At 45.2% G+C, this 25840-nt stretch overlaps 1 protein-coding gene across 1 annotated transcript; it reads left to right on the forward strand.

Moving 5' to 3' along the window:
* The first annotated feature begins 20960 nt into the window (after positions 1-20960).
* Positions 20961-25601, forward strand: LOC144278733 (olfactory receptor 52P1-like). Its single transcript, XM_077840063.1, has 3 exons — positions 20961-21074; position 21598; positions 24556-25601. The coding sequence occupies exons 1-3, from the start codon at positions 20961-20963 to the stop codon at positions 25599-25601; spliced, it is 1161 nt and encodes a 386-aa protein (XP_077696189.1).
* Positions 25602-25840: the final 239 nt, after the last annotated feature.

Consider the following 25840-nt stretch of genomic DNA (forward strand, 5'->3'; position numbering starts at 1 on the left):
GAGTCCTCGTAATGGCGATATGGCTGAGTCAAAGATTCCTGGAAGGCTGAACCCCCAGTCTCATTGTGGTCACTTAGGACAGGGGCTAGGGTGTCCCCACTCTGGGATACTCTCTTCACACCGGACACTTCTTTGACCCACTGATCACTGCATTAACTTCAAACCAACTAGAATGTGTTAAACAGCGACTGAAAGAAAATTGGAGAGGAGTACTTGTGGCACCTTAGAGACTAAGCAGTTTATTTGAGCATAAGCTTTTGTGAGCTACAGCTCACTTCATCGGATGCATTTAGTGGAAAATACAGTGAGGAAATTTATATACACACAGAACATGAAGGAAAAAAAAAACCTGTAAGGAGAGTAATCATTTAAGATGAGCTATTACCAGCAGGAGAGAAGGGTGGGGGTCGGGGGGGAGGGGCGTGAAAACTTTCCAGCAGTTAACAATAACATCTGAGGAACAGTGGGCGGGGGTGGGGGAAATAAACATGGGGAAATAGTTTTACTTTGTGTAATGACCCATCCATTCCGAGTCTCTATTCAAGCCTAAGTTAATTGTATCCAGTTTGCAAATTAATTCCAATTCAGCAGTCTCTCGTTGGAGTCTGTTTTTGAAGGTTTTTGTTGTTGTTGTTGTAATATAGGAACTTTCATGTCTGTAATCGCATGACCAGAGAGATTGAAGTGTTCTCTGATTGGTTTATGATTGTTATAATTCTTGACATCTGATTTGTGTCCATTTATTCTTTTAGAGACTGTCCAGTTTGACCAATGTACATGGCAGAGGGGCATTGCTGGAACATGATGGCATATATCACATTGGTGGATGTGCAGGTGAACGAGCCTCTGATAGTGTGGACATCTACACATCTACCAATGTGATATGCCTGCACAGTCTCTACGTAAAAGAATAAATGGACACAAATCCCCCTCCCCCTCCGCCCTGCTGGTAATAGCTCATCTTAAGTGATCACTCTCCTTACAGGTTTGTTTGTTTTTTTTCCTTAATGTTCTATGTGTATATAAATTTCCTCACTGTATTTTCCACTAAATGCATCCGATGAAGTGAGCTGTAGCTCACGAAAGCTTATGCTCAAATAAATTGGTTAGTCTCTAAGGTGCCACAAATCCTCCTCTTCTTTTTGCGAGTACAGACTAACAGGGCTGCTACTCTGAAACCGGAAAGAAAATTAAGGATAAATGGGAAAGTTCAAGGAAACAAGGAACCCCGTGCTGACAAATAGCCATGTCTGGGACCTAAGAACTGTTCTCTTTGTGTTCCTCACACATCCCAGGCCCCCTGCCAGCCTCTAGTTGTGCTGTGGTGATACTGCCAAGTCAGACACTGGCTTTTGCAGTGGCCACACACCCTCAGGCTCTAAGTGGCAGGACCCTTCTCCCCAGCAATTGGCCCTACATCATATTGACGTCCTCTCTCCTGAGTCCAGTCTTCAAGGCCCTCCGGTCTGGTGACATCTCCCTGTGCTAGGCCCTCTGTCCATGGCCCCAACTTGCTCTCCTGAGCTGCTCATTGTGATCGGCTACCTTGTTACTAGTTGCCGGCATCCACTATCCTGGCTCTGTCCCTGCAGCTCCCTACTCTAGCTCAGCCGTGGCTCCCTGTTGCTGCAGCAGGTTTGTGCGGATCCAGCTCCCGGTTCTGGTCTGCTCCAGCTGCAGCTCCCCAGCTCTGCTTCAGCACTGCTGCCTTCAACTCTTCTGGCTTGTTGTGTGTTTGGTTGTCATGCTAATAGCACCTTGTTGTTGCTATGGCAACTGAGTTAGCTTATTAGGGGATAGCCCAGCCAGTTTGGGCTGGTTTGGTTAGTTCAGTGTGTGGAAAATAAATGGCTGCTTTCATGGCTCACCGCTCTCTGCGTCTCAAGTGATTCCTTCCTAAAGTGCTGCCCCCAAGGATACAACAAAGTGGCGATGAGACTGGGATCCCTGTGCTGCCCCAGCCTCAGAAGGAAGTAGAAGTCAAGGCAAGCAAACAAACAAACAAAAAAAACCTACCAAAATCTTTCAGCTGTTGGAAGGGGGTAAGAACTGGCTTGTTTGCACTGACTGTGCTGGCTTGTTGGCACTGACTGTGAAACATGAAACTAAAACCATGGCTACACTTAAAGGGCCACTGGAACCTTTGGAGGAGAATGTAGTGCAGTGGCATGTGTAAACTTAGCGTTTTGATCTTTTTGTTCTTGCAAATGACATTACAGCAGAGAAGAAGGTGCCAATATTCTTAAGTGTTGTGGGAGCTAAAACCTACTCCCTGCTATGCAGCTTATTACACCCTGTTAAGCCTGAGACCAAATCTTACAGTGACATTGCAGAAATCCTGGGGTCCCATTTTTCCTCCAAACCACTGGTAATTCCTGAAGGATAGAGGTTCCACAAAAGAGGCCAAAAAGAAGAGGAAACAGTTGTACAATTTGTAGCAACTTTAAAAAGGCTAGCAAAACACCGTGAATTTAAGGAGATGTTAAATGATGCCCTGCGTGACAGGTTACTGTGTGGTTTGCAGAGTGAAACTATACGGAAGAGCCTATTGACAGAGGCTCAGCTTCCCTTACCGAAGGCTGTGGATATTGCCGTCTCCATGGAACTGGCTACAAAGGAGGCGCAATCCATCGGTGCATGCTCTAGGGTGCATAAAATGTTACAAGAACCTTCCCACAAAACTGTGCAGAGTCAGGAATGTTGCCACTGTGGTGAGCCGGGTCACAAGGCATCACAATGATGGTGTAAGGACCTGGTGTGTCGACACTATGGCAAAAAGGGACACATTGAGTGTGCCTGTAAACAAAAGAAAAAGAGGCCTGTGCTCTGGCCGACCTAAAAGGGGAACCCGTATACCCTAGAGCAGATCCAGGATGACCAAGGTGACACCTCATCGCAAGAAGAAGAGCCACTCCACGTAGTGTCTTTGGCAGTGGGCTCACATGAATACTGGGTAACCCCGTTGTTGGATGGCAAACCTATACGCAAGGAACTGGACACCGAGGCAGCCCTCTCACTGGTCTCTGAGGCTGTGTATAAAGAAAAGCTACAGCATCTTCCATTTAAGGCAACAAAAGCTGTTCTGAAAACGTATACGGGAGAAGCTGTGCCCATGTTGGGCAGTATTGATGTTAAGGTGGAACTCAAAGGACAGGCTGCTAAATTGCCACTGTTTCTGGTGAGAGGTAGTTACCCAGCCTGAATGGGTAGGTCCTGGCTTGGGAAGATTCAGCTGAACAGGGCAGAAGTGCACCAAAGGACTAAAGAAGAAACCGGTCTGACCGCTATACTAAGGAAACATGCTGCTGTTTTTGGAGAGGATCTGGGAAGTATGAAGGGAATCACTGTCACACTGAACATGAAACCTGACAGTCAACCAAAATATCTGAGAGCCTGAACTGTGCCATATGCCATCAGGCCGAAAGTTGAAGCGGATTTGGAGTGCCTGGTCACCAATGGAGTCCTAATACCAGTTACCCATACTCCATGGGCCACTCCTATCATTCCAATCATGAAGAAAGATGGCTCCCTCCGGATTTGTGGTGATTATAAGGTCATTGTCAACACAGTGTTGTGTGCAGAGCAATACCCGTTTCCCCGCATCGATGACCTCTTCGCGGGCTTGGCTGGGTGACAAAACTTCAGTAAGATTGATCTGAGTCAAGTGTGTTTACAGATGCATATCGATGAAAGGTCCCAAGAGCTGTTGACTATTGTGACTCATAAGGGGCTTTATCGATACTGTTGCCTACCCTTAATGTCTGTTCCCACCCTGTTCCACAGGGCTATGGACCAGATCTTGTGTGGCTTGCCAGGAGTTCAGTGCTATCTGGATGACATCCTGGTCACTGGAAGGAATGAAAAGGATCACTTAAAGAATTTAGAGGCTACCCTACAAAGACTGGAAGAGTATGGCCTACAAGTCCGCAAAGACAAGTGTGAATTCTTCCAGCCCTCTGCTGAATATTTGGGACACATCATTGATGCTGAGGGTCTTCATAAGGCCCCTGCAAAAGTTAAGGCTATTGTGGAGGTTCCCCCACCTCAAAATGTTAGCCAGCTGCGCTGGTTTCTAGGACTATTGAACTATTTTGGAAAGTTCATCTCACAGTTAGCCACACTGCTAAAACCACTTCGTAAATTCCTTGGGCAGAACGAGACCTGGAAGTGGACTGAAGCCTGAGATGTTGCATTTAACAAAAGCTAAAAATGCATTGCTAAATTCTGAAGTTCTAACACACTTTGATCTATCCTTATCCCTACAATTGGCCTGCGATGCCTCCCCTTATGGAGTGGGTGCAGTCGTGTCAAACATTATGCCTTCGGGAGAAGAGAGACCTGTTGCCTTTGCTTCACGCACTCTAAGCAAAGGAGAAACTAACTATGCCCAAATTGAACGTGAGGCATTGGGAATCATTTTTGGAATTCAGAAGTTTCATCAGTACCTGTTTTTGCGGAACTTTACTCTTCTTGCTGACCATCGCCCTCTGACGTCAATTTTTGGACCCTATCCAGGCATTCCTCCATTAGCTGCTAGTTGTATGCAACATTGGGCATTGTTACTTTCAGCACACACATATGAAATCAAATATCAGAAATCCACTCTGCTCGGCAATGTGGATGGTCTCTCAAGGTTACCTTTGCCAGTCAAACATCAAGATACTGCCCAAAAGGAAGTCTTCTACTTTGAACACGTAGAGAATACACCCATCACTGCTACTCAGATAAAGAAGGCAACTCGCATTGACCCAGTATTGTCCCAAGTTATGGACCTCGTGATGCATGGAAAATCTCAACGAAACCTCTCCGGTCTCATCGGACCTTGTTACCTACATGTCCTGGAGGATGGAGTTATCGATCCAATCTGGTTGTTTATTGTGGGGGAGACGTGTCATTATCCCACCACCACTGAGATCACAGATGTTAGAACAGCTACATTCTGGTCACTGTGGAATAGTGCGCATGAAGGAAATTGCACGAAGCTATTTCTGGTGGCCTGGATTGGACAGTGCTATTGAAGAGAAAGCAAGAGCTTGTATGTCATGTCAGGGTGTCAGGAATGCACCCCAGTGGGTACCCCTACACCCAGGGACTGGCCTGAAAACCCATGTCAATGTATTCATGTTGACTTTGCTGGCCCCCTTGAAGGAAGCATGTCCTTAGTGGTGGTAGATGCCCATTCTAAATGGCCAGAAGTCTCCAGAATGCAGTCCACTACTGCAGAGAGTACTATCCAAAAACTACGGGGACTCTTTAGTCGTTTTGTTCTGCCAGAACAACTTGCGAGTGACAACAGACCACAGTTCATCTCTCAGGAGTTTCAAAAGTTTATGAAGGCAAATGGGATACACCACATCACTACAGCACCATATCATCCATCGACCAATGGATTAGCTGAAAGATTTGTGCAGACAATGAAACAAGCTTTGAAATCAGCAAGGAGACAACACTCCAATGGCTGGATCTTTAGCTAGGGTGAACCCAGGGTTATGGGGCAAAATAATCCCTGGGGTTTAGCTGGGAATGGAGGCAGTCTACCTTTCTTCTCTAGTTTAGTGTTTGTTTTATTTAGGAAATGTTCTTATAAAGGTGGGAGGAATATGTTGTGTATTTGGTTGTCATGGTAATAGCAGCTTGTTGTTGCTATGGCTATTATTAGGGGGTAGCCCAGCCAGTTTGGGCTGGTTTGGTTAGTTCAGGGTGTGGAAAATAAATGGCTGCTTTCATGGCTCACAGCTCTCTGTGTCTCAAGTGATTTCTTCCTCAACTGCTCCCAAGGATACAACATGGCTGAGTGTTGCATCTGTGGCCTCAGCCCAGTTCTGCCTTCAGGGATCCTTCTCTGGCCTTTTTTTTTTTTTTTTTTTGTGGCTGCTACTGCTCTGCCTCCAGCTCAGCTTGAGGTACTGCATCAGGTTTGCCGCATTTTACTGCTTTAATAGCCCCAAATAACTTAAAAACTAACCTAAAAGTAGCGCAATCTCTTTCTTGAAACAAAGGGTTTTTTTATAATAAATGCAATGGTCTATACATCAAGTAACAAATGAAACGTTTTGTTAGATACCTTACATAGATCTGATTTAGAAAAGAAAAGAAGCTAAAAGCCCCAGAAGGACACATAACCTACAAATCTATGAGATGACAATCAAATTGAAAATCAAACCCCCAGTATTTGTATTGAATCCTGATTGATGGGTGGCTGGTGTTTTAAAGAAAAAATAGCAAATTAAGTTGTTAAAAATTGCCTTGCCCAAGGGAGCCCAAAACTTATGTTGCGTAAAAACAACAATAACTTTATTATATTATTTATTTCTAAATACATTCAATGATGCTAGCCAATGTGCATATTCTGAGTTGCATTATATTGTTACTGTTAGTCCCTAAAAGGCAACATTTCCTCCTCGGTGTCTTCACTGGAAGTAGGATGCTTCTGCTTCTGGTCATACATATCAGCAGTAACCAGTGCAATCATTCTTTCATTGGTGCAGACTCTTCATAACAGATTTTGTATGATTGTATAGATGCAAAAATGAGACATCAGCCAATCTAGGTTGTGAAAGACTCAGGAAGGCAAGTGATTCAATCACCTGGACATATAGTGACAATCTCTGTTTCATCTGTTTCACAAACTGCCCTCAAATTCAGAGTAATGTGGTCCAGTTCTCAGAAACACATCATTTCAAAACTCTCACCAAGAAGCTCTACTAGAATGCCCTCAATTCCTGCAGCACCTTTCCTGTATTAACATTTTCCAACCGTAACATTGAGTTTATCCTCCAGGCTTCAAGAAGGACTGGACATAGAAAAATCAGGTATATTTCAGCACTGTCCTTACTTTATTGTCTTTGGCTATCAGAAAGCATGGCTTCAGTTTGTCAAACTGAACAAGGTACCGGTTCAAACAGGGTATAATGGAAAGCCACCTTGCTTCAGAAAACTACCGTATCTTCTTTTGGTTTGAAAGTCATGGAAAGAACAAGTGACAGGGTTTCTGGGGCTGAGGGCTGATAGATGACACTGAGAGATATCAGTTGATGGTGAGAAAGTGGAAACTTAGCAGCAGAGAGATCAGTACTTGGTGATACAGTGATAAGAGGTTAGGTGTGAGGAGCTTCTCAGACTTGAACTTCCACAGTGCTGAGCTCAGCCAAAGGAGAACAGAGCACCCTTGATTAACAAGATATACTTTCACCCTCTTGTCACGAAGGCTTAAAATCAGTGGCACCGGGTAATCATATTTTGCAAGTGTACTTACGCAATTTCTCACGAAGCTCGAAGGTTTTGGCCCCATAAATGATAGGATTGAACATGGAGAGAAGGAGGTAATATAGGCTGGTCAAGATGATGTGAACATGGAGAGCAATTCCCTGACCAAACTGGTATGTCACAGTGGAGAAGAGGAAGGAAGGGTAAGACATCTTCATCACACCGATATGGTCTGTGCAAGTGCTGAAAGATTTCTGGTGGGCTTTCTTGGAGGATACTCTGAGGACAGCCCTAATGAACAGACCATAGGAAAGGGCAATAAGTGTCAGGTCTAACATGATGATTACAATTGCTATTACCAAACCATACATCCTGTTGACTGTAATATCGCCACACGACATCTTCACCACGGCCATGTGGTCACAGCACGTATGTGGGATAATGTGGTTGGCACAGAATGGCTGCCTGCTCAGGAGCAGGGGCATGGGAAGAAGGAAGAGAACAGCTCTTATCAAACCCACTAGCCCTAGCTTAGCTATTCATGCGTTGGTGATGGCAGTGGCATATCTCAGAGGGTTACATATGGCGACACAGCGATCAAAGGCCATTGTCATGAGGGTGGCTGAATGTGTCACAGAAGCCACGTGAATGAAGAACATCTGCGTGAGGCAGCCACCCACAGTAATACCTTTCAAATTGAACCAAAATATGCACATTGCATTTGGCATAACGGAAATAGATGTGCCGATTTCTGTGAGTGCCAGCATGGAGAGCGGCAGGTACATCGGCTTGTGCAGAGTCTGCTCCTTGGCTATAACATAGAGAAGCGTGAAATTTCCCAGCAGGCCCATAAAGTAGAAAATAGAGAAAGGGACGGAAATCCAGACGTGAGCAGCTTCCAAGTCAGGGATGCCCATTAGAAAGAATGCTGAAGCGTCAAAGTGTGTGAGGTTGAAAACTGCCATGAGGTGGTTTATGTGTCAATCAGGGTCAGAAATGATCAAGGTGCCTGTGAAGGACAGCAAGTGGGTGGTGGGAGAGGGGTGGGAGGTTTACACAATTTATAACAAACTGTAGAGCAAATATTTAATACTTATTACCAATCTAGAAAGGGGGCGTTGAGCAGTGATGTGGCTACATATGCAGATGGCACAAGATTATTTAGGTCCTAGTCAAGTCCAGAGAAGTCCTCAGAGAGAGCTAACCAAGCCAGGTGAATGGGCAGCATAATGGAAGTTGAAAAAGATTGGGATTGTTACCTTACAAAGAAGATCAATTAGAGGGGAGATGTGAAAATCTATAAAATACTGCCTGGTAGATAGTAGATTGAGAATGTGTTCTCCATGTCCCCTAACACAAGATCAAGAGGACATTCAATTAAAATGAAACATGGCAAATTCAAAACCAATAAAAAAAGAGTGCTCTCTTGACTCAATGCCTACTTAAACTGAGGAACTCATTGCAACAAGAGGTAGTTGAGGCCATGGGCTAAGTGAGACTTTGTGCTCAACAGAATGGGCAGGAAGGCCACAAGGCTATTGGTGTTTAGGGCAACAGGTCTGCACCTCTGTTACCTCCTGTCATAAATATAAAGGGAAGAATAAGCACCTTTCTGCATACAGTGCTATAAAATCCCTCCTGGCCAGAGGCAAAGTCCTTTTACCTGTAAAGGGTAAAGAAGCTCAGGTAACCTGGCTGGCACCTGACCCAAAATGACCAATGAGGGGACAAGATACTTTCAAACTTGTAGGGGGGGAAAGGCTTTGGTCTGCCTGTGTGATACCTTTGCTGGGAACAGATCAAGGATGCAAGCCCTCCAACTCCTGTAAAGTTAGTAAGTAATCTAGCTAGAAAATGCATTAGAATCATAGAATATCAGGGTTGGAAGGGACCCCTGAAGGTCATCTAGTCCAACCCCCTGCTCGAAGCAGGACCAATTCCCAGTTAAATCATCCCAGCCAGGGCTTTGTCAAGCCTGACCTTAAAAACCTCTAAGGAAGGAGATTCTACAACCTCCCTAGGTAACGCATTCCAGTGCTTCACCACCCTCTTAGTGAAAAAGTTTTTCCTAATATCCAATCTAAACCTCCCGCACTGCAACTTGAGACCATTACTCCTCGTTCTGTCATCTGCTACCATTGAGAACAGTCTAGAGCCATCCTCTTTGGAACCCCCTTTCAGGTAGTTGAAAGCAGCTATCAAATCCCCCCTCATTCTTCTCTTCTGCAGGCTAAACAATCCCAGCTCCCTCAGCCTCTCCTCATAAGTCATGTGTTCTAGACCCCTAATCATTTTTGTTGCCCTTCGCTGGACTCTCTCCAATTTATCCACATCCTTCTTGTAGTGTGGGACCCAAAAACTGGACACAGTACTCCAGATGAGGCCTCACCAATGTTGAATAGAGGGGAACGATCACGTCCCTCGATCTCCTCGCTATGCCTCTACTGATACATCCCAAAATGCCATTGGCCTTCTTGGCAACAAGGGCACACTGCTGACTCATATCCAGCTTCTCGTCCACTGTCACCCCTAGGTCCTTTTCCGCAGAACAGCTGTCTAGCCATTTGGTCCCTAGTCTGTAGCGGTGCATTGGATTCTTCCATCCTAAGTGCAGGACCCTGCACTTATCCTTATTGAACCTCATCAGATTTCTTTTGGCCCAATCCTCCAATTTGTCTAGGTCCTTCTGTATCCTATCCCTCCCCTCCAGCATATCTACCACTCCTCCCAGTTTAGTATCATCCGCAAATTTGCTGAGAGTGCAATCCACACCATCCTCCAGATCATTTATGAAGATATTGAACAAAACCGGCCCCAGGACCGACCCTTGGGGCACTCCACTTGATACCGGCTGCCAACTAGACATGGAGCCATTGATCACTACCCGTTGAGCCCGACAATCTAGCCAGCTTTCTACCCACCTTATAGTGCATTCATCCAGCCCATACTTCCTTAACTTGCTGACAAGAATACTGTGGGAGACCGTGTCAAAAGCTTTGCTAAAGTCAAGAAACAATACATCCACTGCTTTCCCTTCATCCACAGAACCAGTAATCTCATCATAAAAGGCGATTAGATTAGTCAGGCATAACCTTCCCTTGGTGAATCCATGCTGGCTGTTCCTGATCATTTTCCTCTCATGCAAGTGTATCAGGATTGATTCGTTGAGGACCTGCTCCATGATTTTTCCAAGGACTGAGGTGAGGCTGACTGGCCTGTAGTTCCCAGGATCCTCCTTCTTCCCTTTTTTAAAGATTGGCACTACATTAGCCTTTTTCCAGTCATCCGGGACTTCCCCGGTTCGCCACGAGTTTTCAAAGATAATGGCCAATGGCTCTGCAATCACAGCCGCCAATTCCTTCAGAACTCTCGGATGCAACTCGTCCGGCCCCATGGACTTGTGCACGTCCAGCTTTTCTAAATAGTCCCTAACCACCTCTATCTCCACAGAGCGCTGGCCATCTCTTCCCCATTTTGTGATGCCCAGCGCAGCAGTCTGGGAGCTGACCTTGTTAGTGAAGACAGAGGCAAAAAAAGCATTGAGTACATTAGCTTTTTCCACATCCTCTGTCACTAGGTTGCCTCCCTCATTCAGTAAGGGGCCCACACTTTCCTTGGCTTTCTTCTTGTTGCCAACATACCTGAAGAAACCCTTCTTGTTACTCTTGACATCTCTTGCTAGCTGCAGCTCCAGGTGCGATTTGACCCTCCTGATATCATTCCTACATGCCCGGGCAATATTTTTATACTCTTCCCTGGTCATATGTCCAACCTTACACTTCTTGTAAGCGTCTTTTTTACGTTTAAGATCCGCTAGGATTTCACCATTAAGCCAAGCTGGTCGCCTGCCATATTTACTATTCTTTCGACTCATCGGGATGGTTTGTCCCTGTAACCTCAACAGGGATTCCTTGAAATACAGCCAGCTCTCCTGGACTCCTTTCCCCTTCAAGTTAGTCCCCCAGGGGATCCTGGCCATCTGTTCCCTGAGGGAGTCGAAGTCTGCTTTCCTGAAGTCCAGGGTCCGTATCCTGCTGCTTACCTTTCTTCCCTGTGTCAGGATCCTGAACTCAACAAACTCATGGTCACTGCCTCCCAGATTCCCATCCACTTTTGCTTCCCCCACTAATTCTACCCGGTTTGTGAGCAGCAGGTCAAGAAAAGCAGCCCCCCTAGTTGGCTCCTCTAGCACTTGCGCCGGAAATTGTCCCCTACGCTTTCCAAAAACTTCCTGGATTGTCTATGCACCGCTGTATTGCTCTCCCAGCAGATATCAGGAAAATTAAAGTCACCCATGAGAATCAGGGCATGCAATCTAGTAGCTTCCGTGAACTGCTGGAAGAAAGCCTCATCTACTGCATCCCCCTGGTCCGGTGGTCTATAGCAGACTCCCACCACTACATCACTCTTGTTGCACACACTTCTACACTTAATCCAGAGACACTCAGGTTTTTCTCCAGTTTCGTACCGGAGCTCTGAGCAGTCATACTGCTCCCTTACATACAGTGCTACTCCCCCACCTTTTCTGCCCTGCCTGTCCTTCCTGAACAGTTTATAACCATCCATGACAATACTCCAGTCATGTGAGTTATCCCACCAAGTCTCTGTTATTCCAATCACGTCATAGTTCCTTGACATCACCAGGACCTCCAGTTCTCCCTGCTTGTTTCCAAGGCTTAGGTTTTCTTTGTTTTGGCTTGTGAAATTCGCTGTGCTGGAGGAATTACACTCCTGTTTTTCGCAAAAAGAAAAGGAGTACTTGTGGCACCTTAGAGACTAACAAATTTATTTGAGCATGAGCTTTCGTGAGCTACAGCTCACTTCATCAGATGCATACCGTGGAAACTGCAGCAGACTAAGGTGCCACAAGTACTCCTTTTCTTTTTGCGAATACAGACTAACACGGCTGTTACTCTGATTCCTGTTTTTGTGTCTTTTTGTAACTTAAGGTTTTGCATAGAGGGATTCTCTATGTTTTGAATCTGACTGTCTGTGAGATTATTTTCCATTCTGATCTTACAGAGTTGTTCTCTTATCTGCTTTTGTTCTTCTAATAAAGTTCTGTTTTTTAAGAATCTGATGGGGTTTTTTGGGTCTTAAAAATCAAGGCTGGTTTGTGCTCATCTTGTTTATTCTCAAGCCTCCCAGGAAAGGGGGTGTAAGGGCTTGGGGGGATATTTTGGGGAAAGATGTCTCCAAGTGGGATCTTCCCTGATTCTTTGTTAAATTGCTTGGTATTGGCAGCGTACCAGGTTTTAATCTAAAATAAGCTTAGGGGGGCTTTCATGCTGGTCCCCACAACTGTACCTAAGAATTCAGAGTGGGGAGGGAAGCCTGACACCTTCCTTGTTTCTTTTGGTGAGACACTTTCTTGCAGGCACCCAGCTTTGTCTGAGGCATAAGTTACAGATGTTAACAGACAAATGTAAGAAGAAACATGTGTCAGCAACTCAGCTGCTAACCCTTCTCATGCCTGAATATCAATGATGTTTGCAGATGACAAAAAATTGGGGGATTGTAAATAATAAAGAAGACAGGTCACTGATTCAGAGCAATCTGTAAGAAGGAATAATCAGCTAATCATGAATTTCCAGTGTGGCCTTGTGGCCGAAAGAGCCAATGTGGTCCTTGGATGGTAAAAACTGGAATCTCAAGGAGAGTTAGAGAAGTTATTTTACCTTTGTATTTGGCACTGGTGTGGCTGCTTCTTGAATCCTCTGTCTAGATGTGGTGTCCCCAGTTAAAACTGGATGTTTATCTACGGAAGAGTTTTCAGAGAGGGGTCACAAGAATTAGTACAAATTAGAAAACATGCCTTATTGTGATAGATTCAAAGATTTGAATCTGTTTAGTTTAATCAAGATGGTTAAGGGGTGACTTGATAACTGTCGGAAACGATATACACTGTGAACTAGTATTGAATAATAGGCTTTTCAGGCTAGCATACTGAAGTGTAACAGCAAAAGGAAAAGGAGGACTTGTGACACCTCAGAGACTAACAAATTCATTTGAGCATAAGCTTTTGCTATAAGCTTTTGCGATGAAGGGAGCTGTAGCTCACAAAAGCTTATGCTCAAATAAATTTGTTAGTCTCTAAGATGCCACAGTCCTCCTTTTCTTTTTGCGGAGACAGACTAACATGGCTGTTACTCTGAGAGGTGTAACACAATCCAATATCTGGAAATTGGAGTTAAAGAATTTCTGATTGGAAATAAAGTGTACATTTTAAATGGTGTCAGTTAATTAAGCATTAGAACAATTTTCTATTCATGAGTATGTTGAATTTAACCATAATTCTCAGGTGACAGCTCTGCCTTGGAAAATGTGCACTCTGTGTGTATTTCATGAACCTGAGGGATCCCATAAGGCGCTGCATGCAAAAAAGATTTAGGTGAGAAAAATAATAACTTCACCCTGTCATAAATATAAAGGGAAGGGTAAACGCCTTTAAAATCCCTCCTGGACAGAGGAAAAATCCTCTCACCTGTAAAGGGTTAAGAAGCTAAAGATAACCTCGCTGGCACCTGACCAAAATGATCAATGAGGAGACAAGATACTTTCAAAAGCTGGCAGGAGGGAGAAAAACAAAGGGTCTGGTCTGTCTGTATGCTGCTTTTGCCAGGGATAGAACAGGAATGGAATCTTAGAACTTTTAGTAAGTAATCTACCTCGGTATGTGTTAGATAATGATTTCTTGAAATGGATGAGAAAAGAGTTGTGCTGAATAGAATGACTATTCCTGTCTGTGTGGGTTTTTTTTAACTTAATGTTTTACCTAGAGGGATTCTCTATGTTTTGAATCTAATTACCCTGTAAGGTATCTACCATTCCGATTTTACAGAGGTGATTCCTTTACTTCTATTAAAAGTCTTCTTGTAAGAAAACTGAATGTTTTTTCATTGTTCTAAGATCCCAGGGTTTGGGTCTGTGGTCACCTATTCAAATTGGTGAGGATTTTTACCAAACCTTCCCAGGAAGTGGGGTGCAAGGGTTGGGAGGATTTTCGGGGGAAAGACATGTCCAAACTATGTTTCCCAGTAAACCCAGATAAAGTTTGGTGGTGGCAGTGGAAATCCAAGGGTAAAATAATGTTGTACCTTGGGGAAGTTTTAATCTAAGCTGGTAAAAGTAAGCTTAGGAGGTTTTCATGCAGGTCCCCACATCTGTACCCTAGAGTTCAGAGTGTGGAAGGAACCTTCACACACCCCATAAAATCTTTGCACTAAGGATGAATGTACAACCCTCACCATTCATAACTAACAGAGCTGGCTAGCAAATCGTCCCAGAGCATCCTGGGTTTAACATCTGTCTCACCCTGGCCCACTGTGTCAGTCAGCTACCAGTGGTTCCTGCATGTGGCAGCTGTATTGATCTAGGCCCTCACATGTCCCAGAGTTGCCCGCTCTCATTATATAATGTGCATAATTCTCAGCCTGTGAGTTGTTCCTGAGCAGCAGTCCTTGAAGTACCATGTACTGTGTATCGGTGCAATAAGAGAAGCAGCATAGGTTCCTCGGCATTTGAGGCCTGTGTGTAGATTTCTGACCAGTATGTCACTCCTCCCTGCCAAGGGAGCCGGTTTGATGGGAGTCATCTCACCCCCTGCAGAAGAAGAGTTGTGGGGAGAGTGGGGCAGCTCGGAGGTTGTGGAATCCACAGGTGACTCAGGTGTATGGAGAAGACACTGGCAACCAGCATGATGTTGGAAGCAAGGCAGCCTGGGATGGGGAAGGAGAGTTCAGACAGCGGATCCAGGATATGGTGGGAGATTGAAGCAGCTGAGGTGCAAAGATCAGTGGTTCTTTCTACCAGTGAAATGTCTGAAGTTATGTATATAACTTTCAACAAAAATTGGAAACAAAACGGAGAAATCGGCTGGGGTCTGCTGTTTACACTTAGGAGGATCGCTAAACTCTCAGGTAGCTCTGTTTCAGTGCGTGGCACCATCTGCTCTAGGGTTGGTGATCACAGGGCCTGGAGAGACTGAATCTCCATCAAAGCAGTGTGAAACAGGGCCAGCCCAGTTGGGTGGTTAGAGGGGTGCAGCAGTTCTCATGGCTCCCAGACTGCACCCCAGGGGTGACAACCCATCCGTCTTGTACCCTCTGGACCTCAAATTTGGCCGCAAGGCACCTATGACACAAGTATGGGGCTAGGGACAGTAGCCCAAACAGGAGAGCCACATGTAGCAGATCTTTGATTCCTGTACCACCATGTTCTCACCCATCCTCTCACCGAAGCACGGTCATTTTAGCACGGGAAGAGAGGAAGGAATCACGCAGTCAGTGGAGCAGTCCCGTTGGACTAGCTCTGACCCAGGATATCATAACCCATTTCTGCACCAATCTGTGAAATGTCAACAAAGAAGTGAAATGTGATGCCTCCCTGATGCAGAGAGTAGATTAACCATTAAAACTGTTGGTAGCTGTCAGACATAAAACAAGTTAGCACCTCCCAAGGGCCACTGGCAACTACCATTGATGTCAGAATCCTATGAGAAGAAACCCTTTTACACGCATTTCAGCTTGCATTAATTCAGGATCATGTAATTTGGCTGCGACAGGGTGGCACTGATTTTTCAGAGGCGAATGGAATGGCTATTACAGCTGCATGGGTGGTATGCAGTGGTACAATGCTACCATCAAGTGAAATGTGTTTTTGGCCCCCAATCTTGTGGCAGCGTTCCCAGTGAGTGCAGGTGGAAGTGCACGACACACAGGAAAGAAATCTATCACCATGTGCTGCACTGAACCGTTTGCAAACTGCATTTTGCTCTGTAAATCTGAGCCCCTGTTATTGGCAGATCATTTCTTCACTCCCAGGGGGGCTCTTAGGCTGAAGTTCTCTAGGGTCTATTTTCTGCTTTTCCCGCTGCTCACAGAGTCCAGGGAATTCTATGGGAGTCCTGGGCAACCTGACAGTTCGTGGGGAGTGTTCAGGGGGATCATAAAGGTCGCTGTGCAGCATGTGAAGTGTCAGCCATGTGACATTCACACACTGATTCTCAAGCCTCTGCCTTGCAGTAGCCATAAGGAGATTTCCTTTCTCTGCTGAGCAGGATTGCGGTGACTTGCCTCTTTCTGCATTAAGGTTAGTGCTGAGTTTTTAGTACTCTCGGAAACACCAAGGGATTTACCTGGTCAAATTGGAACTATAAATGTATTGGAAAGAGTTTAGACAAATATTGTGTTTTAAATCTAGTTCCTTTTCTCTTACTGTTTCCTTCTATCTGTCTCAGTAACTTCCCTTTTTTTTTTTTTTTTTTTTTGTGCTGTGTGGTTTTTCCTCTGGTTCGCTCAAGTTTTCCAGTTCAGCAATGTCACTGCCCTGTTAGGAAATGCAGCCAAAGCCTCTGCAGTGGGTACCTGTGAACCAGAGAGTTCACAACGAGAATGGGCCACACACTGGCTATATTCTGCTTTCACATTCTGTCTTCACTGGGTCACTCCAGATTGACACTGTCCTCTCTGAGAGCAAAATCAGGGCCCCTGTGTTTTGAAATTCCCAACTTTCATTCCCGGTCTCAGAGCACCCCATGAACTGGGGGTTTCCCCTCAGACTCTTTCAGCACCCTAACAGAATCGCACTTTCTGCAGCAGGACCCAAAGCCGTGATTTTTACAGCCGGGAGCCAAAAGTTAAACACTCAGGGTGAATCTGGTCCCCTTTGAGATCAAAGGCCAAATTACCAACAGATCCAGGAGTTCTCCCTAAATCCACATGTAGTGACTTAAATAAATGCCCTGATTTAAATCAGCACTGAGTCTCCAGTGACTTCATGTGGAGCTCTCCTGTGGCCTCTAAGGATGGGTGAGCTTCTTAGGACCCAAGAAGAACTGACAGAAAAGTTGCTGATATCTCAAACTCACAGGCTTAAACCTTCAAAACAAATAGGATAACATTTTTTTCAAGGGGGGAGAGGAGTCTGCTCCCTCTGAGCCCCCGCATCTCTGTTTCTGGAGAGGATGAGAAACACAAAAGGCAGTAAAATTAAAAGCAGGTTTCTGGCTTAGAGGTGGTGTTGCAAATGTTATTGGGGGAAGTCCAGAAACACAGTGTGTGGGGGGCTGGGGGTGGGACAGCGGGACACTGTGATGACATCCTAAGGTCCCTTCCAATCCTGATATTCTGTGGCATGCAGTATCCAGATCAGAGTGACTCAGAGTCCTGAAATTCTGCAAAATGGGGAATGGACGTCCTCCCCAATGCACAGCCCAAAGAGGCATCATGAGCCCTCCTGTGTCCGGGAGGTGTCTCAGCCTGGAATGTAAAGTGGACCACACTGTAGCAGGTTGTCTCTGACACCTTCCTCATCTGGACCATCCTTCATCCTGTGAGAAGGTGCAGTGGCTAAGGACAGTCAGGAGGGGGCACTGTTATGTCATTTTCTGTTTGTTTAAGTTCAATGAGGGAATTAAGCAAAAGAAAGCAAAAAAAATGACTACCAACGCTGGAGCTACATAACTAGAGCTGGCAAAACTGGAAGCAGCAGAGAAGGGAAACTACGGCAAGTTTCAAACGTGGCAGGCAGCAATGAGGTCAAAGAAGAGGAGGCTGCACACCAAGGGGCTATGGAGGAAGAGACAGCCAGGGAGGAAGCTGCACACAGCAGGGCTATGGAAGAAAAAGAGCGAAAAAGAGAGAGAGAGAAAGTGAGAGGGTGAAAACACCAACTGGACTTCATAGAGAAGCAGAACCAGAGGCCCCTGACCCAAGAAAAGAGAGAGAGAGAGAGATAGAGACAGAGGGCAGGAAGAAAGAGAAAGAGAGAGAGAAAGTGAAAACACCAACTGGACTTGATAGAGAAGCAGAACCAGAGGCCCCTGACCCCAATGACTCCCATCACTCCAAAAATCCACAAATGGGAACACTCATGTCCTGCAGACAGTCAGGAGTACGATATTGCTGAATATCTGACTGCCTTCGACAGGCTGTATGTGATACATAAAATCCCTGCTGGTAAGAGAGCTCCTAAGCTGATTGCAAAATTCACTGGCAAAGCTCCAAATGATTTCAATGGAATGCCTAATGAAGATGCTTTAGAGACTACTGTAAATTTAAAGATACTGTTTTGTGAAGTTTTCAGATTACCCCTGAAATATAGAGAGTGAAATTTAGGAATCTTAGGAGGGATATTGGGATGAGTAATGGGGAATATTTAAAGAATGTGAAAGATTTTTTGGGAAAATGGGTGAGGGGTAAAGGGGTGGCAAGTTTTGAAGAAATACTTGGACTTGTTGCTCAAGAGCATTTACTAAGTACGGCTGAAGTAAAGCAGTGTCTGTGGGACAAAGATGTAAAGTCTGGGGCTGAGATGGCTTTTTTAGCTGATGACTTCGATGAGACTCAGGTGTCTATTGAGGGCAGGCCACAGAAAGAGGGGTTGACAACTGGTGGGAAGGGAGTGTCCCATTTTGCCCCTGGGAAGACAGTAGGGGGATGGGAGCCTAAACATTCTCTTAGCCAAAAACATTCCTCTAACCCCCATCCCAAATCTCCTGTAAAAGCAGAAGAGCTCAAAAGGTGCTGTCAGTGTAATTCCACTGATCACTTGAGGAATAAATGGCCTGTGCTAGGAGGAAGCAGGCAACCAATAGTTCATGTTAGTTCTGCTGTCCTCACCCCAGAAACTCCCCAAGCAACTGAAACCAATCATACTGGTTTTAGGAGATAAGCCTCTGCAGAACCAGACATGGAGCATGTTAACGCTCTCCAAATGGATGGAGTACTTGAGGCAGAGGGATACAGGAGCTCATATCTCTCTGGTTCAGTGGAATGTGGTCCCAAAGGCCAGTGTGCTACCTGGCCACACGGCAGAGATTGTGAGGGTGGGCGAAAGCAGATTCCTTATACCACTAGGTAAAATCCTTGTGGTGTGGGAAGGTCTGGAAAGTGTTTGGACTGTGGAGTAATGGAACACCTCTTCGTCGACCTGCTCCGTGCTCATGTTTTTTCTGTGCAGCTCAGCTTAAAGTATTTGCCTGCCGCAGGAGTGAGTTTTATCCTGGGACCAGTGAAGGAAAGGATAAGTTCTCAGGAACTGCTGATAGAATGGGAGAGAGTCTCCTTGATTCTTCTGCAACAGGGGGAAGCCACATGCTTCCAGGCGGGAGGGGTGGTTTAGAACAACTCCTGCACTCAAGCTGGAGGAAACATCACATCAGGAAGGGATGGGCTGTAATACCTTCCAGGAAGAGAACTGTCCAGGTTGTTAGCTTCCAGCAGGTCACAGCTGAACCAGAGACAAACTCTAGGGAGCATAGAGAAATGTGTCCCAGAGGAGAGCCTAGAGAAGGGGCAGGGAATCTCAGAAACCACTGAGGTGAGTGAGGATTCCTGTCACTCTGTAACACATGGAAGCAGGATGCTTCCAAGTATGGGAGGGGGCTGAGACTAGGCAACATGCCCTCAGGCACAGAGGCAGGGGAGATGTTGTCAGTGAGTAAGGAAACTGTCTCAGCTGTTACCTGGCAGAGTTTTGCAGCTGAACAAAAGAAAGATCACTTCCTATGGAGCACACAGAAATGTGTCTTAGGAGGGGGCCCAGAGGAGGAAACTGGGGAAGGAATAGTGGGGGTAGAGGAATGTCTCCCCACTCGTCACTTGGGGCATAATGCTGAGGACACAAGAAGGAAGGCTGCATCAGCATCTGGGAACCCAGGTACACAGACTGTGTCATAAATATAAAGGGAAGGGTCACAACCTTGATGTATGCGGTAACATAAAATCCCTCCTGTCCAGAGGTACAGAGTCCCTTTACCTGTAAGGGGTTAAGAAGGTCAGATAACCTGGTTGGCACCTGGCCAACTGGACCAATAAGGGAAGAAGATACTTTCAAATCTGGAGTGGGGGGAAGAGTTTTTATCTGTGCTCTCTTTGTGTGTCCCCTCTCTGGACACAGAGAGAGACAGAGACCAAGCTGGTAAATCATCTCCTGAAAAGATACCTGAAATGATACATTACAATTACAGAAATTGTAAGTAAAGGCAGGGAAATACCTTTGTTATCTTTTGTTTTAGATTGTGAATTTTCCATATGCTAAGAGGGAGTTTTATTCTTGTTTTCTGTAACTTTGAAGCTGAGCCCAGTCGGGAATCCTCTGTGTTTTACTTTTTTATTTACTCTGTAAAGTTACCTTCCATCCTGATTTTCCAGGTGTGATTCTTTTACTTAAAAAAAAAAAAAAAAGTTCTCCTTTTAAGAACCTGATTGATTTTCAGGGTCCTAAAAAGCCAGGGGTTTGCTCTGTGCTCACTTTGTAACCAATTGGCTAGTATATTTTTCTCAAGCCTCCCCAGGAAAGGGGTGAAGGGGTTTCCGGGGAATATTTTGGGGAAACAAGGGCTCAAAGTGGCCCTTTTTTCCTGGATTTTTGTCTAAATCACTTGGTGGTGGTAGCAATACCATCCAAGGACAAGGAAATGATTTGTGCCTTGGGGGAATTTTTCACCTATGCTGGTAGAAATACGCTTAGGGGGTGTTTCATGCGGGACCCCACATCTGTACCCCAGAGCTCAGGGTGGGGAGGGAACCCTGACAGCCGGTGACCCAGGTTTTCAGAGGGAACTGTGTAACTGGCTTCCTGGAGGGGAGCAGTCCCACAGCTTACTTCTCAGGGACAGAGGAAAGGGTGACGGAGGGTACCCCAATCCAGGTCCCAGTTTTTCAGGACGCTATTTCTGATACTTTTTTTTGGAAAATATCTGTGTCTCTTTACATCTAGTTGCAGCTCCAATGCCTGTGATAACGGAAGAAATGAGACCAGGAAGTTGCCAGGTGGTAGTTTGTGAGAATACAAATGCCCCAACTGACAGAGAAGGGGGTGTCTTCCCCCATGCTAGTGAGTCGTGGGAAAGCTGCTGGGAAAAAGTTGTGTCTGATCAAAGGGTAAACACAGCCAGCCCAGGGAGCTCAGATCACCATCCTCTAGGGAAAGGTGGCAAAGAGCCAGCCAATGTGCAGGATCCCCCTGAAAAACTATCTTCCCAGACCCTGAGGCACCAAAATTCCAGAGACACAATTAAATTAATAGCCCACACAGATGGGAACACTGGAGGGAAAGACAAGCCATTGACTGATTACATGGGAGAGAGTCAAAGGACACCATGGGTAAGGAACAAACCAACCTCACACTGCAGTATCTGAACAGACGGCGTGGTAGCATAAAAATACATGTAAACACCCATCTGTGATTAAAAAAAAGGTATGAATGTAAAGTTTTGGGATAAGAATTTGATGACTGATGTTAAACCTTATGGCAAGTCTAGTTCATAGATAATAGCTGCAAACAGATTTAAATCTGATCATAGCATAGAAACCTGGTTTGCAGTGTCTGAATGGGGAAACTGAGGCACACCACCTGTCAAGGTTCCTTCCCCACTCTGAACGCTAGGGTACAGATGTGGGGACCTGCATGAAAAACCTCCTAAGCTTATCTTTACCAGCTTAGGTCAAAACTTCCCCAAGGTACAAAATATTCCACCATTTGTCCTTGGATTGGCTGCTACCACAACCAAACTAATACTGGTTACTGGGGAAGAGCTGTTTGGAAATGTCTTTCCCCCCAAAATACTTCCCAAAACCTTGCACCCCACTTCCTGGACAAGGTTTGGTAAAAAGCCTCACCAATTTGCCTAGGTGACTACAGACCCAGACCCTTGGATCTTAAGAACAATGAGCAATCCTCCCAACACTTGCACCCCCCCTTTCCTGGGAAATGTTGGTTAAAAAGCCTCACCAATTTGTATAGGTGACCACAGACCCAAACCCTTGGATCTGAGAACAATGAAAAAATATTCAGTTTTCTTACAAGAAGACTTTTAATAAAAATAGAAGTAAATAGAAATAAAGAAATCACCTCTGTAAAATCAGGATGGTAGATACCTTACAGGGTAATTAGATTCAAAACATAGAGAACCCCTCTAGGCAAAACCTTAAGTTACAAAAAAGATACACACACAGGAATAGTTATTCTATTCAGCACAATTCTTTTCTCAGCCATTTAAAGAAATCATAATCTAATACGTACCTAGCTAGATTACTTACTAAAAGTTCTAAGACTCCATTCTGGACTATCCCTGGCAAAGACAGCATATAGACAGACTGAGACCCTTTGTTCCTCTCCCTCCTCCCAGCTTTTGAAAGTATCTTGTCTCCTCATTGTTCATTTTGGTCAGGTGCCAGCGAGGTTACCTTTAGCTTCTTAACCCTTTACAGGTGAGAGGAGTTTTCCCCTTCCCTTTATATTTATGACACCGCCTCATGGCCTTGAAGGCTGGGTGCCAAGGGAGCGATAACACACCCTGCCTTTGAGCTAGTCGGTGGCTAACCCTCTTGTAGCAAACTAAGGGGGGAGGTGAGACATTCTCTATCACCGGGGAGCATACTGTAACCGCCATAGTCCTCATTTTCATATAAACATGATTTTACATAGAAAACATGCCTTGTAAGGTATCAGGGAAAGGTTATGATCTGTTGAAATCATGCCTCTATCCATACATGTGTATCATTAATGAATATGGAGTCATGATTATGGTGTTGTATGGTGGTCACTAAAACATGCTGTAAATTGGGGAATAAGTCAGATATTAGCTCTCCAGAGGCAACAGCAAGGAAAGTGACCAATCCCCAGGCAGGGTGTCAAACAACCCATCAAGAGCCCTTGTCCAGCAAGGGAGCTCCAATGCAATGACTCACGTGCACGAAGCTCCACAGAGGGAATTGCTCAACCTTGCTTGGAGAGACTCAGCAATGCCCCCCAGACATGCCTGGACTTGCGCCCCCCAAGCACATGGATTGAGGCTATAAAACAGACAGAGCGGACACATACTGGGCCCTTCTCCTGCCCCCACTGAGAAGAAGACAAGACTCCAACAGGGGAGATTGGCCCAGGTTTACACAGGAAACTTGTATATTAAGGACTGCAATATTCAATGGGGTGAGAAAAATCCTTAATCTAGATGTTGCCCAGTCTGATAGGATTGAGAGTTTAGACAGTGTGCTTACATTTCCTTTTATTTTGGTAACCACTCTGACTTTTTGCCTATCACTGAATATCACTTAAATTCTATCTTTGTACTTAATACATTTGTTGTTTATTCTACCTGAAGCAGTGTGTTTGGTTTGAAGCGTGTAAGAGACTCCCCTTGGGATAACAAGCCTGGGGCATTTCCATTTCTTTCTTAAACTGACAAACTCACATAAGCTTGGAGTGCCCTGCGGGCACACCTGCACACTGCAAGAGTAAGGTTGTGTCTGGGAAAGGAGATATTGGCTAGTGTCATTCGGTTGCATAATCCAAAGAGCAGTTTACATTTCAAAGACTGAGCATGAACAGCCCAGGAGTGGGGTTCTCACAGCTGAGCAGGGTAAGGCTGGCTACCAAAGCTAAGGACTGGGGTGACCAACCAGATCACCAGTCCAGATAACACCAGAGGGGAACATCACAGGGTTGCAAAGCAGCATGTAGGTGGACAGGTGGGCAGTGCTGTTGAAATTATTTTTTTCTTTGTGATTGTTGGTCCAAGGCCAACTTTGGGACCTTTCATGGTACAGAGTGTGTTTGGGGAGTTTCAGGGTCTCTTTCCCATGGCAAGCCACAGAACTACAATCTGGGTGTCACAAGTTTTACTCAGTTTTGTTTCCATTTGTTGTTGTTCTGTAACTTCAGGCATTTCACTGGTAGAAATAACATTTGATATTTTTGTAACAATGTACCCCATATTGTTCATTGTGATATGATAATATGATTATAGCATAATTAAGATACAGTTTATGCAAGATGGGTCATGTAAGATGTTATTGGCAAAGTTATGACTTTCTGAATATGGTGATCCTATTTGTATGTATTGATGATTTTGGTCAAAAGTTCTGAATTTTGATGACTTCCCTGTATTTCAAATGTAGTTACAAGTGAGTAACGCCCACTAGGGAACTTGATGTCAGTCTAGATAGATGGTTGGGAAGGGCCTATTCAGGGCAATGAGACTTTGGGGGAAACAATAGGCCTTTAGAGAAACTTATCTCCCACCTGGTGAGCCTCCCTGAGAATGCTTCAGACAGACTATACGTAGTGGATGCTATGACTCTAAAAGGCCATGTGACCAGGCCACATAACTCTGGACTCCATTTTGGGGAGTCTGTAATCTTCCCACAAACGAGTCTGGAAACCAAGTTTTGAAACAAACGGTTCCCTCTGTATTCTAGATCTATGGAAAGTAGGGAGTGACATCGTCGGTAGTTCTTCACTCCTCACTCAAGAAGACTCCGAGAATGTTCATAACTATAACATATTTAATATATTATTTTTTACAAATAAGAACCCCCTTGCTGTGCTTTTCTCCCTTTACAGGCACCCTGAGCATTTCTGAGTCATATCGATGCATCAACTGCTTCATGGCACCTTTCAACTTCACCCACTCTGACACTTCAACTTTCATCCTAACGGGCATCCCTGGCCTGGAGGCTGCCCACATCTGGATTTCCATTCCTTTCTTTACATTCTACATTATCAGCCTGTTGGGAAATGTCACGCTTCTGTCTGTTGTAGGTAAGGAACAGACTCTGCAGAAGCCGATGTACCTCCTGCTCTGCATGCTGGCACTTACAGACATTGCCACACCTACCTTTGTTGTGCCAAAGGCACTGGGCATATTTTGGTTCAATTTGAAAGGCATTACTGTGGCTGGCTGCCTCACCCAGATGTTCTTCCTCCACACGATTTCTGTGATGCACTCATTCACCCTCGTGACAATGGCCTTCGATCGCTACGTTGCCATATGTAACCCTCTGAGATATGCCACCATCCTCAGCAATGCACAAATAGCTAAGCTAGGGCTTGTAGGTTTCATAAGAGCTGTTCTCTTCATTCTGCCCCTGCCCCTGCTCCTGAGTCAGCAGACATTCTGTGCCAACCGCATTATCCCCCACATGCAATGTGAGCACATAGCTCTGGAGAAGATGGTGTGTGGGGACATCAGAGTCAGCAGGATATATGGTTTTGTTCTATTGTTTGTAATCAATGGGTTTGACCTGACGTTCATTGCCCTGTCGTATGGTCTGATCGTCAGGGCCGTCCTCAGAATCTCCTCTCATAAAGCCCACCAGAAAGCCCTTAACACTTGCACAGCCCACATCTGTGTGATGCTGACATATTATACCCCTACCTTCTTCTCCATTCTTACACACTACTTTGGTCAAGGCTTCGCACCCTATGTTCATATCATCTTAGCTGACCTCTATCTCCTCATCCCTCCCATGCTCAACCCTATCATTTATGGGGTCAAAACGAAAGAGCTTCGTGACAAAGTAGTCAAATACACCTGCAGAAGTTCTGCAGACACAAAGTTCACGCAAAGTTCTGCAGACACAAGAGACGATATCTCCTCAGGCCTGTAGTGTCCATCAGGGAACTGTCAAATTGTCAGAGAGTATGTGAACCAGCACTAAGTGGGATGCAGTTTGGGAGGAAGACCAGAAGTTCTGTGAGCGCCATGGTTCCCCAGTTACCCCTGGCATGGAGGAAGAGTATGCTCACAAACAATCTGTAAAAAAAGTCAGCCTTCCTTGACTGTGCAGTTCTTACGAGTTGTACTCCTAGCAGAAGGAAAATCCTTTCACCAGAAAAGGGTTAAGAA

Source organism: Eretmochelys imbricata, chromosome 1, assembly GCF_965152235.1.
Source record: "Eretmochelys imbricata isolate rEreImb1 chromosome 1, rEreImb1.hap1, whole genome shotgun sequence".
Taxonomy (NCBI): Eukaryota; Metazoa; Chordata; order Testudines; family Cheloniidae; genus Eretmochelys; species Eretmochelys imbricata.

Bases quoted from the DNA above. Each gene is read 5' to 3' on its own strand.
- LOC144278733 (XM_077840063.1), top strand. From the start codon at position 20,961: ATGAGACCAGGAAGTTGCCAGGTGGTAGTTTGTGAGAATACAAATGCC.